Source organism: Monopterus albus, unplaced genomic scaffold, assembly GCF_001952655.1.
Source record: "Monopterus albus unplaced genomic scaffold, M_albus_1.0 scaffold256.1, whole genome shotgun sequence".
Lineage (NCBI taxonomy): Eukaryota > Metazoa > Chordata > Actinopteri > Synbranchiformes > Synbranchidae > Monopterus > Monopterus albus.
The window spans coordinates 55,725-70,457 of NW_018128136.1; the positions used below are offsets into that span (position 1 = coordinate 55,725).

Here is a 14,733-nt window from a genome sequence, read left to right on the forward strand (position 1 = left end):
AACTTATTTTTATTATTATTCAGAATAATGAAACAGATTTGCTTCTGCTTTAAAAGAAAATTAGTGCACTCAGAGAAGGAACACAGTGCACGTCCATGATGTCCTTCACTGGTCCCATGGAACAATTCAAAGACAAAGGAAAGTTAAAGTGATGGCAGTACTTAGTGCACTACTTTTATTTTAATAAGCACCTCCTCCATTTGTTTTTTACCTCCTGAGGGAAACATCTTTTCTTTCTTTAATAAATTGAACAGATTTGACACTTTTGATCAGTCATTTCTGTGAAACCACTAATACGTTAGAGTCAGGTTGACTCAGGGAACATTATCTATGCTGTCAAGCCCTGGAGAAGAGACGGTCTGATCAGCTCACCTGGTTTGGATTTGGGTTTGCGACCAGGTTTTCCTTTAATCCTTGGGGCCGTCTCCTCTGGCTTGGTTCCCGCCTCTTTGCCCTCTTTACTGCATTTGCGGACTCTCCTCTTGGAGGAGCTGGCCACGAGCAGCGCAGGGGACGGCTCGGCGCCTGGAGAGAGGCACAGAGTCGACACGCCTTATGCTTTAACCCACAGGCTTCTCTTTCAGCGACTACATGACATTTCAGCTTAGATTCTTAACAAGAATACACATCTGAATAAAGGAATGCTGCTGTCTGTTTCATTGTGTTTTAACCTCGCCCCTGAGCCAAGATGATCTGCTGTTTAGACACCGTTATGTCTTTTTGAATGTGTGAATGCTGCAGTGTTTATTTCCTCATTAATGTTGGCGGCACCTTTGCTTGCACCAGCTCCTGATGTAACAAGATGCACTGAGCTCGGTGTTCTATAAATAATTTCTCACAGTGCTTCAATGTTGTTTGCTTCTTCTGGAAGCTCCATTTTCCCTCCACTGTATTTGATTTGGACATTGACGGAGCCTAGAAAGAGGCTTTAGGAACAATGCTCTGTACCAAGTTGTCAGTTTGTTCGGTACACCTAGTTCAAACTGAGTCAGACTCATCAGAGCTTCAGAGCTAAATCCTTCTTTGTGAAGACGATAATGCTTATTTTATGTTCAAACTGTCACAGCGAAGTGCTGATTCCACTGTGTCAGAGTGCAGTTTATGCTGCTGTTGGACTGCACTGTTATACAGAGAGCCTCAACAATACAAATGGACACACCTGTCAGCACAATGCAGTAACACTAACTACCGAAATGATCACACAGGTGAATCAACACATCTCAGAAACAGCGTGAACACAAACGGAACATTATCACAGCACTCAACGAACAGGAACAGCTGAAGTTAGCAGCTCTCTGCTGCACACGCACATGCAAATGCAGAGATGCATGATCATAGCAACGCAACCGTGCACACACACACACACACACACAGTAGATATAACTTGTTTCAAACACAGCGGTGGTAGTACAGTGAAACTGAAATCTGCATGTGAAAGTGAGAAAAAGTGTGTGTGTGTGTGTGTTCGCCCCTTTCTCGCTCCGTTTCAACTGAAAACTGAAAGTGGCAGCAAGAAAAAAATCTAGTGAGATCATGATTGACTGAGGTGCTGTGTTTGTGTGTGTGTGTGTGTGTGTGTATACTTATTATCACACTACAGGGACCACAACCTGTTTACACACTTAGTTTGGTGTAATCAGTCATAAATCATTGATTTTTAGGGCGATGACTTAAGTTTAAAGGAAGGATAAGGGTTAGACAGGCAGTGCTTATGGTTGAGATTTGTCTCTAGGAAGTGACTGTACATAATTGTAAAGTCTCTGTGTGTGTGTGTGTGTGTGTGTGTGTGTGTGTGTGCTCACAGTGGATCTTGTAATCTGGCGGCAGCAGTCTGATGTGGGAGAGGGGGATGCGGCCTGTGTCGCCATCGTCAAACTCCACCGTGATGAGATCATCATTCTCGTCGATATCTGAGCTTCCTGTTTGTGAAAGGTCACAAGTCAGCAGTGACTCTTTTATCTGGACACATTCAAGCAAACAGAACAAGTTTTGTAACATACAGGGACGAGATGTGAACTCTGTGGAATGACCTGGAGTTCTACACGAACTGGTCAGAAAATGTGATCTGATCTTTATACAAGTCACAAGTACAAAGAAACAATTTCTATTTTTAAACACATGCCAGTACAGTAACCCCAAAGGTCTCACTCTTACTTCACTGTATGAGCACACTGAGCTGAAAGTGACAATAAGAAGTGAAACCAGGTCAAATACATTTTCATAACCATCTGACTCATCCAAAAAAAAAAACAATCACACTGCATTTACACTGAAGGAGCAGCTCCCTTGAGATCTTGCTACAATTAAAGTGTCATGTAGGTGGCAGGCGTGTGTTTCGCTGCTGTCGTCGTACCGTTAACAACAGTGCCGGGGTACAGGCAGCGGTACTGCTGGCTCCAGTAGGCAGCGATGCGGGTGCCCTCTGGGAGACAGCGCACGGACGGAGGCTTCACATCGATGATCTGCATGTACACATTTAAGAACTCTTAAGGTATACACCAACTTCTCACACACATTATTTCACACTTCTAGCTCCTTACATCTCATGCGTCTGTTTTAGATTCATCCGGTTCTTCTATCTGAAGGCCCCAAGAAGTAACACTCAGGAATCAAGAATCAGCTTTACGTAGATTTATTTTCTTCTGGTTAAATGCAGAGTTATTACAGCACTGGGCTCTGAGAGATGACAAGTCTCCAAGAGCCTTGATAATAGGAAGTAATTCACATTTATCTTCTCGGGCTGGGACTGCCCTGTACATGGGTGGAACTCATATTATCTTTTAATCTGTTGACTCAAGGTTCATACAAGGTTCATACAAATACTCTAGAATGTTCGAATAAGCAGTGTGTGTGTTGTTATTATCAGGCGTTTCTTTCTAACTGAAAGTAGACATGTGGTTAGCATCTTATCTACAGTTTTCCGAATGACAATTATTCACCAAGAAGACGAGAAATACTACTAGTTGACTCAAATCTGAATATTATGACTATGATGCATGCATAAGAGCTGGTTAATACTGATACATGGAGCTGTTAATGAAACACAGTCAAATAGTCATACTGAACTTGTCCATTATAAAAGCAGGATAATACTGATAAGTAGAAAAATAACTTTAACTCCTGAAATCCAATCCTAACTTCTGCAGAAAAAGAGCGAGATGTGGAGCATTTAGTAAAACATCCAGTTGACTCACAGCTTCCTGCAGCAGTTGTTCCAGGCAGTAGATGTGTGGTCGGTTCCCTCTCTCCCCCTCCACCACCACGCTGTATCTGCAGCGGGGAATCATGGGGGTTAGAAGTGTGGGGTCAGTGTGTGCTGCAAGGCCCAGGGGTCAGTGTGTGCTGCAAGGCCCAGTGCCTTTTACAACACTGACACTTTCCAGAGTCAGGTCAGGATTCTGAGGAGTGTAAATCATCTGCCAGACAGCAACGAGCCCTTATCTTGACGTGTAGCGGCTGGGGGCTGTTATTACCTTAATTCTGGCTACAATGTTGTCTGGCATTGAGCAGAGCTAATACCCACACCCCCTGGAATATTAATCCTGTCTGGACAGGACCTGAGTCTGTTTGTCATCTTTTAATTAAGCCACTCTGGATTTGAGCATCAGCTAAATGGCCTAAATTAGGTCCAAGTGTAATGAATGAGCTTTTCAGGTTTGTGTGTTAGCAAGTTTGTTTATGTTAAAGGTGTAGTTTCACTTTTTGGAAAATAAGATGATTTGCTTTCTTGCTACAAGTTAGATAATAAAATCAACACAACTCTCATGTCTGTCTGTTGAACCTGATGCTACAACCTGCAGCTTAACTTAGCACAAACGGTGGAAACATGGAGAAACGGCTAGCTGCATCTACCACAGCTTTAAGTAAATGTCACTGACGACCAAAACTGACTTCCACTTATGGCCTCCAATACTGTAATGGTGGTAATTTCGGATGATCTCGTTCCATTAGTACACTTTCAGGGCTTATAGGAGGTTTTGATGTCAGCCCCGTGGTCGCTGATTGGCGCTGTGGGCCGCCTGGTTTAGCTACGTTAGCTAATGTTAGCATTAAGCTGATGTTTAAAGTACATTTGCAGCAGCCTCCTATCTAGATGTCTCATTCCATCTGTGGTGCACAGGAGGCAGTTTTAGTGGTTTATACATGAGGTGAAGTTGACATTAGTGTATTCAAACTCAACTTTGTGTCACACTTGGCAGTGTGTACTATATCATTTTGCAGTTTGGTGGGCACCAGGAAGGAAGTGTGGCTGTGTGTTCAGTAAAGGCAACACGCCAAAATCCAAACAGAAAAGATGGCGCCGACTGTAAACACCTCACTGTGTTCACTTTATAAACTGTCTGTGGTTCAAAATGCACCTCTAAAGCACACTAACACATTTCCTTTGTTTAATCATGAAGCTACAAAAAAAGTGTAAAAGCAACAACTGAGTTAGGCTGGATTCACACACCCAGCATGAAAAAATGCAGCCCTTCTCATTGGTTTGAATCATGGAAGTGCAAGCTGCTTCCCCCTGATTCTATTCTTTAGCACTACAGAGAGTGTCCATGCAGGAATAAATCCTGCAGTGATCAGTTAAAATCCTTGCTTCTGTGTTATACACTTTAAAAATCTGCAGAGTTTTGTATCAGGTCCCTGTGGTTTGTACCTGCACATGTGCAGCTGCATCAGGTACTTATCAAATCAAGGACAGCAGATTTCAGAAAGGAACAAAGTGGAGCACACTGACTGATTTGCGGCTTTTAATAGTGCAAACAGATGTGTGTGTGTTTCCACTGCTAAAGGGCACAAATCACTCACTGCGCTGTGTTTAAAGTTTAAATGTCTCCTGGTGTGTACTCACATGTCAGGGGAGTGTACAGTGTTCACGTGTCCTGCGTACAGTAGCTGGTCGTCCATCGGGATCAAAACTCTGAGCCCGTCCACCAGAGAATCTTTGTCCAACACACACTGCACGGCAGCTGAAAGCAGCAGCAAATGAAAGCAATAAATATCTAGTGCATGTGATTATTCAGTGTGCGTGTGTTGCTAGACAGCATCTGCATGAACCTACCAGGTGTGGAGGACCTCTCTGATATGCTGTTGTTGCGTGGTGGGAGCGGTTCGTCTTCACTGAAGCTGCTGTCCTGGTTGGGCTCGAAGTCTTCGTCTGCCGCCATGCTCTCCATGAGCCGGCTCACCGCGCCCCGGGACGGCTGCACAAACACATGGAAGGGCTTTCACTTCACAGAACTAATTATCCATACCAGGGGGAAAAAGTCGGCTGCTTGACATTTATATTCCAAAAGATGACTGCGCCACTGTGATGTCGATCACAAATAAGGCGATACTACTACTTCAGACTCTTCACCCACACACCACACATTAACTTTTCAAAGCGGAACATATTACAACACGTATGCTGTTGAATCCACGGTGTTTTCTGCCGATATACACATCTTATACGACACCACAAAGAGCCCTGCACACACTTCTGCCTGCTTTAGTGTTTCCAAAACAAACTGGTGTTCTGGCTGGTGGCAGATGGAAAGCAATGCAACACTTTGGCAGAAATCACACCACACAAGAGGTTTACTTTTTTCTCTCTCAGTAACAGAACCAAACTGTGCTAATTACAAAACAAACAATCAGCTCATTACTGATACTTACTGTTTCTGTGTTTAGATGAAAGTAGGCGTGTGCACATTTAACAGCTAAAATGTTCTGGTTTTGTCTTAATGATCTAATCTATAAAGACTCTGCAGCTGATCCATCATCTCACTGACCTCTCTGGCCTTGGTCTTGGCTTTCGTTTGGCTTTTGCGCGCTGGGCTGAGGCTCAGAGCCACAGGGCTGTCTGTGATTGGACTGCACAGAGTGGACGGGCTCACAGGCAGAGGAGAGTCCTTCAGCTTCTTTTTCTGGTTTCCAAAAGTCACAACACAGAATTAAACATGCATACGAGTGAATGACAGCACTATATCTTTGCAGGCACGGGCACACACACACACACACACACACACACACACAACACACGCACACACACACACACAGACAGAGGGTGGGATGCTGCCAGGCTGCCTGCAGTTGTCCTTTCTTGTCAGCAGCATGACTCAGTCAGCAGGGGCGAGCTGCAGCGACTGAAGCACTGGGAAGCCCTGCTGGCACTCACACACTCAGACAAGTGGAGGAAGACAAAAGGATGTGAGATAATCGAAGTTTGGAGGACAAGAGAGTAAAACAGAAGCTTCAGTATCTTTGGTTTTTGTCATTGAAGTCGATGAATAACAGACAAATTGTTGTCGTACCTTGACCACATCTTTCCCCTCTCTGCTGGGTGGAGTGGGTTTGGGTCTGGATGCGGGCTTCAGGGTGAGAGGTGGCGCCGAGCTGGAGGAGGAGCTCTGACTGATGGAAGCAGGCTTTGACACAGACATCTGATTGGCTGAAGTGCTGGCATCATGGAGGAAAATTCTCTCACTACGTCTGCGGTTCCAGCCCTCGTCCTCGCTGAAGCCTCCGAACCCAGAGCCGGTGGCGAGGTCGAAGCTGAATTGCCGTGGCGACCGAGGAGAGCTGCGCGGTTTGGGTAGAGGCTTGCGTTTGACAGGCAGAGCTTCATCCCGCTTGGTGGGGCTGGTTTGGTCGACGCGGCGCGTTGCCGGTGGCAAGAGAGGGAGCTCTGGGGCGGAGCGTTTACCATGCAGCAGAGACGGGAACTTCCTCAGCTTCAAGTCCGAGCCAGAGTCTGACCACTCACACTCTGACGAACCTGACGGAGGACAGAAGAGGGTCACATGGTGTAAAAACTCTTCATACCCCTCACACACTCACAGATCCTGCAGATAATACCTGACTGAGCTCGTAAACATGCAGCCATTTGTAAACCGAGCCGTTAGATTCTCTGAAATCAATAACCACATCAAAAGGACTATTGATCCATTTGAAACTAATTCATAATTTAATAACGAATCATTACAGGCACCCTGATGACAACTGGAAATGACCAAATATTTAACCATGAATCAATAAAATAATCCTGCAGTGAACATGTGACCTGAGCTTCTGCAGTGAACTCTTTTAAACATAATAATAATGACAGATCACATTTGTGTGCATTGTGTTTTACCCAGAGTGCTCAGCCTGCTGCGGTGTTTGCCGTCATGAAGGAGGCTCAAAGGGGCCGGGCTGACAGGGAGCGCGCTCGCTGCAAACCTGGCCAGCAGACCCAGTCCGCTCTCTTCACAGCCGCCGTCATCTGAATCAGACTCTTCCTCGTTGTCGTCATCATCCTCAGAGGTTTCTGTTTCAGAGAAAAGAGTTTCAGCTCAGAAATGACTGCGACTGCAGCGTGTTCCTGGTCAAAATTCAAGTCACTTCCTACCGTCTCTACTGATTGTGGAGGCAGAGTGAACCACGGAGAAGACAAATCAGCAAAACAAACGAGATACAACTTTGTTGAAAGACAGTGAAAGGATACAGCAGCCTGGACCTTACAGTAACAAACCTAGTCTACACTAATATCCAGATGCACACACTGCATCATACATCTTAACATGTAGGTTGTTCAGAAATAACTGTGCTAGAAGACAAGAGTATCCAAGCCACTGCAGCCTGCGTTCACACTGTAGTGCTGTGTAAGCAAGAGACAGCAGGAAAAACAGCAATTTATCACATGCATGTGACAAACACTGACAGCTGCTGAGACTCCGACACAGACATTATTTGTTATTCAAAGACTGCAAAGAAAGTGCACTGCACTTCTTCACGGAGCCAGTGGAGCACACACACACATATACAGCAGCTTCAGGAAGTATTCAGACCCATTCATTTTTGTCTACACTAGTGACACTGCAATGACTACGTGTAAACAATCATTTCCAAAAGCATGCAGTGCCTTTGCTGTGGCTCTAAACTATGATCAGGTGCATCCTGTTTGAGATGTGTCGAGACCCTGACTGGACTCCACCTGTGGCAAACTGAGCTGACTGGACAGTGTAGAAAGACACACACCTGTGTATATAAGGTCTCACAGTTCACACTGCAGGTCAGGACACAAACTAAGACAAAGTCCAGGAGCTCTCTGTAGACCTCTGTGATTGAACTGTGGTGAGTACAGATCAGGACCAGGGGAGAAAAACATGTCTAAAGCTCTGCGTTTCCAGGAGCACGGTGGCCTGAGTAACTGGGACACGGAAGAAGCCTGGAATCAGCAGGAGGCGTCCTGGAGTCGGCGTCCGACTGGACTGAGTGGCAAGAAGGGCCTCGGTCAGGGAGCAGACTGAGAACCCAGTAGTCCCTCTGACTGAACTTCAGAGGCCCTCTGCGGAGACGGAGAAGCTGCCGGAGGACGAGCTTCTCAGCAGCTTCTCCATCGAGTGGCTTCACAGAAACCACTGATCTGAGAGCAGGAGGACAAAGACTTTCTGGTCTGAGGAGACAGAACCTGAACTCCAGCACATCACCTGTCAACACCATCCCTACAGTGGAGCATGGTGGAGACAGCATCCTGCTGTGGGCGGGCTTCTCAGCAGCTGGGACAGGGAGATTGGTCAGAACTGAGGGAAGGACGAATGCAGCCAGACCTGGACTTGTGGACACTTTTCCAAGAAGACTGAAGCTGTAATTGCTGGCGAATGGGCTTCAAAACTGAAAGTGTCCAAAGAGACTTCCATTTTGAATAATTTCTAAAAACATGTTTCTGTGTCACTTGGTCATAACGAGTTAATGAATGTAAACCCATGGACAGAACGGCAACTTGATCCATCTAAAACAAAACCTACAATGTAAAGTTTGCAGCAAGTGAAGGGGTCTGAGTACTTCCTGAAGCGACCGTCTATGTCTATACACTGTCGCATGCCGCTGGTCGAGTACTTCCTGAAGCGACTGTCTATACACTGTCGCATGCCGCTGGTTAGCTGTGTGCTGGCAGTTAGCAGTCAGGTCCATAGCAACAGGTGGACAGGAAGAGGGACTCCTCAGGGGTTAGAGCGTGGATGCACAGTACAAGATCTATTGAACAACAGCAGACACCAGAGCTTTGTGATGTGGTTTTTCTCACTGATGTTGAAGAACAAAAGAATAACAAGTGACAAAGATTAGTGTTTGGTTTCAAGCTTATGTTTGAGCCAACAGTGATGTCATAGTGTAGTGGAGTACGCCCGTTCATCACTACTGCGTGGTGGGAAGTTAAACCACAAGTCACGCTTCAAGTTACACTGCTGGGTTTGATTTCCTTTATGGGGTGTATTGGAATGAAAGGACAGTGGATCTGTGTTGTGGCTTCACACAAGAACAAAATCAACTTTTAAAACATGTTTCAAGTTGTTGAATCTGGTGCATATGTTGTACTGTGACCCAGTTTGTGTTAACAGCAGCAGGTGGACGAGACAACAGGCAGGCACTGAGAGGACAGCCCTGTGAGGCCCCTTGGTATAATGTTCATATGAGATTTGAGTAACCATGGTTACATCCTCTGCCCCAGCGGAGCAACAGAAGTTGTCCTTTAAACTCAGGAGACATGATGTTGGGTAAGAGGCCGTGACCATGGCTCTCGTTAAAGAGCTTTAATTTGTGAGACAAAAATAAAAACAAAAAAAAGATTAATGTATGTAGTTCAATTTCAGCATCGTCCATGTTAGCGGTCAATAAAGAATAGAGGGAGGGGCACTTCCTACTTACAGAGCAGGTGACAGGGGTGTGGCCTCAGGCAGGGCGGGGCAGCGCAGCGGTGAGAGCGCAGCCTAGCCGTAGCGTAGCCTGGCCTTAGCACAGTCTAGCTTAAGCACAGCTTTAGCCACAGCGTAGACTAGCCGTAGCGAGGTAGCGTAGGCTCAAGGCTGCGCTAGTCCTTGCCAAGCTTCTGTCAAGTCACAGCAGCAACGGCACAAGCACATGGAACAGACTGAGAGACACTCAAAGCATCATGGGTAGGACGGGGGAAGAGGGGTCAAAGGTGAGAAGACAGAGCAAGGTTTTCTGAGAGAGCAACGTAAAGGGAAAAGGGTTATTTGAAGGTTTAGTAGACACAGAGGAGGAGCTCTATTGTCCAAATATCCCCAACACAGGACACAATGCACGATCGTGGTGCATTTACTTCCCCCACAACATCAAACACAAGGCCACAAAACATTTAGTCTGATGTAAATGCAGCAAACAATTCCATACAAGCCAGCTAGCATTCAATTTCTCTTTATTTTGTGACAATTTGTGACAAAACAACTTATAAAAAGGCCAATTCAGCTGTGTGCTCTGAACTAATCTTCTGTTTATAATTCAAGGCGTAAAACCTTAAAACCTCAGTGTTTTTCTGGCCTTTGCCAGAACTAAAGGGATATTTGAGGAACAGAGCACTCTACAGGGTGTGTGAGGTGCAGTGGCAGCTGACAGACCAACAGACAGATGAAGCAGACACAAGGACCACAGCGCTTCGCTTTCTGTACCAAACAAATCAACATCTTTAATAAAACGTATAGGTACCAAACTGCAATACAACTTTATGAAAAAAATCTCACAATTCACACAAGTTTTCAAACGTACAAATGCTACAAAAATGGGTTGCAATCCAGGCAATAAAAAAAAAAAAATTAAAAAAGCACCATAGAAATAGGTAAACTCTTTTTTTTTTTTTTAAAAAGGCAACTTTGCAGAGAAACCAGCAGCAAGAGAGGTAGGGATGGTCGAGCTAAAGTCTGAGAACAGCTGCCTTAGCAGAAACAAAGACACAAGCTGTGACGGGGCTCAGAGACACAGTACTGTCTGGCTTAACAGCGAGGGGCTGTAAGATTTGGTCAATAACCTTGGTCGAAGGAGTCATCAGACGAGCTGAGGCCCGCTTCCTCCAGCAGCAGGGATAAGTGGTTGTGTTTCTTCTTCTGGGACTTCTGACTGGACAGCAGTGATGTCGGCGACGACGCAGATCGCCTCTTCCTGGTCAGGTTGCCGTGGGAACGCGTCCCTGAGAGAGGGGGCCAGCCCCCTCGAGCAGAATTGCGCTCCTCTGAATCAGAGTCTGGTGCAGAGAAAGTGAGGTTACGAATCATGACGACACAAGGATAAAAAAAAAAAAAAACAAAAGTCACACATAGATTTCTGCTGCTGAGTTTTCTTAGCTACTGCTCAACAGAACTATTTCACCTGATGGATTTGGTCCTGTTTAACAACTGACCTAGTTTCCTTCCATTACAACGACACCGTGTCCTCCAACAGGCAGGTGTCAGGGAAAAGAGGCGCATTGGAAGGTTTGAGATGAGCAATCATCATATTCTGCTTTCCCACCAAAAGCACAATGTATATGTGGGTTTTTTAATACCTGGCTAAACCCGCCTTTGACCGGCTTCTGACGGGTTTCCCACTGCTGACCGACACGGCTCGGCTGTCCAGCAGACGAGCTTCTTCCCCTCTGGTAAGTCATATTTGCTGTCATCATGTTGGCGATGTCAAATACATGCGCCGGTAAACAGATTTGTAAACAAAGCAGCATAGAAGCTAGTGAGACGGTCATTTATTGACTTTTGTTCATCTTCCAATGTATAGAAACTCTGTGTAGACTGACCCATGTTAGAGTCTTGACTGAACAAAGATGGGTGGGATTTATGGCTGAGACTGCTGATGACGACATGTGCATCATTGCGTACAATCGCAGGTTTAGGCGAGTTTGGCTTTCCCATTGTTTCCGAGCCGAGGTAAAGCGGACAACAGTCTTTTGTCCCGGTAGCTGCATTCCCATGGCCGTCAAAAGCCGAGGTGTGGTGAGTGTACATGGGTTTTTTTTGGGCAGTGGCAAAAGGACTACACCCTCTTAAGCTACTACGTTCACATCACAGCTGAACTGACTCGGACGATTTCTTTTTTCCCCTTCCCTGATCCTTTCACAGAAGTATGAACATGCCAAATCAGATGTTCTCAGATCAGATCAGGGCCACTTGCATATGTATCGTAACCCAGCAGTTTGGAAGGAAACTGTGGTGCGAGTGTTGCACACATGACTTGGTCGATATTCTTGTATGTGCACGGCTCACATTTCAGTTAAATCTGAGCATGTGTGGTGGTTTAGGAGCTCAGCGGTGTTCACACCAGAGCCAGATACATGTCACTTACACACATAGATGTGAAGCAGCAACACAAAAAGATTGGAATTGAGAGCCACAAAAAAAAAAAAAAAAAAAGAAAGAAACATGGCTGATTCAGGAGTATGACGATATTCTTAATGTTTCTTAGTGTCAGTGAATCCCATGAAAAGCCAGACCAGCAATGTGTTTTCTGGCTTCACTACTCTTTATGTGGCCATCTTGAAGACATGAGTCATCACAATTTCTTTTAAATAAGTTGGGCACTGTAGATTTTAACAAACAGAAACAGTGTATTAGTTTGGGACTATTTTCAGGGGCGGATGAACACGTTTAGTTTCTAGTGAGTGCTTATGGCAGAAGGAGGGTGTATGTGAGATTCACTTCAAATAAGCTACAGTTTGTGCAGGAAGACGTTACTCGGTGCAACAGTGCGAGTCAGCTGTGAACAGTAGTGGAGTCACGGTTGGTCTTTCATGGAATTTACATAGTTCAACAAAACGATCCAATCTCAGTGTCAGCTTACTGTCTTTTTCTGGAACGCTAGTAAGTAGACTTTGGCATTAGACTTATTTGTCTACAGAATACTGCCACACATTGCATCACTTACAATTACACATTGTCTGTCCTCAGGTACTCACTGTTGGAGCAGCTGCTGAGCTCTGATCTCACAGGAGAGAACAAAGCAAACTTCTCCTGGCCTTTCACCTTGCAGACAGCCTCTGCAGTGGAAGCCTTCGTGGCCATCTTGTGTTTCCCTCCTTTGTTGGAGGAACGGATGCTGTGCTCCTTCATCCGACTTTCGGCAGTCTTTCCCTTTGACTTGTCTAATTTCTTGTTGCAAGTAAGTCTGCGAGATGCTCCGAGTGAGCCGAGCTGTGAGAGTGAAAGAGCTCTGTCGAGGTCTGACGCCAGCTGTTCCTGCTCACACACGTGGCCGCGCTTTGCCTTCAACACCTGACATCAAAACAAACACTTTCATTAACCGATCAGAACTTTACACTGCCGCCAAAATCAAAACACGCGCTTCTAAGTGACTCACCTCCAGAGCATGACTGGTGGATGGCTCCTGGTCGTTCCAGTTCTTCTTCTTCTTCTTTTTCACCTTTGCTCCTCCACTTCCTGCCTCCGTTTCCTCTTCGTCTCTGGATATCCGGAACTTCTTCCTCTGCCCTTCACCAGCTTCAGAGTCCTCAGAGTACTGCACTGTCCTACCCACCCTGAGACACAGAAAACGTGAAGCCAAAAACTGAACGTGCATCTGCCAAGACCTGTGAAATGGGATGAGCCCAGGCTGAGCTGAGCTGAGCTGAAGACCACACTCACTTTCCAGGCCTGCTGTCCAGTTTTGGAGGTGTGGCCAGATGTTTTCTCTTCCTGGGTCGTCCTCTGCCCCGTCTGGTCAGGCTCCGCCTCTCATCTTCCTGCTGCTGTCGCTCACTGACGTAAGCAAAAAAAAGACTTATCATAGGTGTGTTTTTATCTGGGTGGGGATGTGGCAGCATTTTCTGCAGACGTGATGTGTCAGTGTGTGTGATTTAGTTCATCTTGTGTGTGATAACTCACCGCTTGTCTCTGCGTCTCTGCAGCTTGCTCAGCTCCCTCTGCTTCTCCTTATATGTCTTCTGCAGCTCAGCCAAGTGGATGCGGTATTCCACTTCCACTGCGTCCAACAGGTCTACAGACATTTTACTGTACAGCTGCAGGGAGGAGACGCAGGAACAAGAGAAACAAGTGACACCTGTGTCACAACATTTCACAAATCTCTGGTTGACGTTAATGTTTCTTTTCATCGTACCGGTTGCCCCTTTCTTTGCCTCCAGCTGTACTTCTTGTCGGGGTCCAGCATCCTGGGCAGATCAATGTGGGACTGTTTCTCTATGGCCTCCAACAGAACTTGCCTGCTTGCTTGAAGAAGGCAGTCCAGACCCTCTAATGTCACATCTGGGCAGGATATAGAAAGTATTAAATTATTAAACATACATAAAAAACCCCTAAATTTATCTCCTTTACTTCCTTCTTTCATTCTCCCTCTCTTCTAGCCCTCACCCCTCTACTCACCTTGCTCCATCTCCCTCTGGGCCATCTGGCTGAGGAGGGCCATCCCCTCCAGAGCCACCATCTCCAGAGGCCCTGTGCTGCCACTGTCTGCATCTACAGGAGGGTTGTCTATCTGTGGTAGGAGCGTCGGGGCGGGTGGAGTGCTGGGGCGGGCCTGGGCGGCCAGCTCGCTGGCTACCAGCAGGGCGAGCATCCCCGCCATGGGATCGTCTGCACCCATAACCAGTGAGAGTTGGAGGTGGGAGGGGGATAAGCAGGCGTCTCGGTGACACTTTCTTTCTGACTGGGAGTGTGTGAGCTGATTGGAGTGTCTGGCTGCTCTTGTTCACACAACACAAATGTGGTTTGCTCGAGTGATCCACATGTCTGAGCCGATTCCTGGCTGTCTGAGTCTGCAGTGATGCACGATGAATATGGTGTTTGGTCTGGATCCCGGATGAGCTCTGGTTCAGGCTCAGCTTCTGAGAGCGGAGGAGGCAGAGGATATGCTGACTGACAGGAGTACGATGACACTTCCATTTTGATTTGACTTCCTTCCTTCTCATCCTCACTGACTTCTTCCAGTCTGTCACCTTGTTGTGGTGGAGGACTGGGGACGTGCAGAGGTAGTGGCTGAGGCTGGGGC

The 14,733-nt window shown here is 46.3% G+C and overlaps 1 protein-coding gene across 1 annotated transcript in view; it reads right to left on the bottom strand.

Moving 5' to 3' along the window:
- The window catches only part of tnrc18 (trinucleotide repeat containing 18), a 50,651-nt gene that overhangs the window by 7,077 nt on the left and 28,841 nt on the right, over positions 1-14,733 (bottom strand). Inside the window, exons 12-28 of the mRNA XM_020621268.1 lie at positions 14,515-14,726; positions 14,109-14,428; positions 13,846-13,991; positions 13,614-13,747; positions 13,374-13,487; positions 13,090-13,267; positions 12,689-13,004; positions 10,778-10,990; positions 7,109-7,282; positions 6,162-6,751; positions 5,766-5,927; positions 5,054-5,195; positions 4,844-4,961; positions 3,195-3,270; positions 2,354-2,462; positions 1,803-1,919; positions 373-525 (exon numbers count right to left, since the gene is read on the bottom strand). Coding sequence (XP_020476924.1) covers positions 373-525; positions 1,803-1,919; positions 2,354-2,462; positions 3,195-3,270; positions 4,844-4,961; positions 5,054-5,195; positions 5,766-5,927; positions 6,162-6,751; positions 7,109-7,282; positions 10,778-10,990; positions 12,689-13,004; positions 13,090-13,267; positions 13,374-13,487; positions 13,614-13,747; positions 13,846-13,991; positions 14,109-14,428; positions 14,515-14,726 — 3,274 coding nt within the window. The remainder of the gene's footprint in view (positions 1-372; positions 526-1,802; positions 1,920-2,353; positions 2,463-3,194; positions 3,271-4,843; positions 4,962-5,053; positions 5,196-5,765; positions 5,928-6,161; positions 6,752-7,108; positions 7,283-10,777; positions 10,991-12,688; positions 13,005-13,089; positions 13,268-13,373; positions 13,488-13,613; positions 13,748-13,845; positions 13,992-14,108; positions 14,429-14,514; positions 14,727-14,733) is intronic.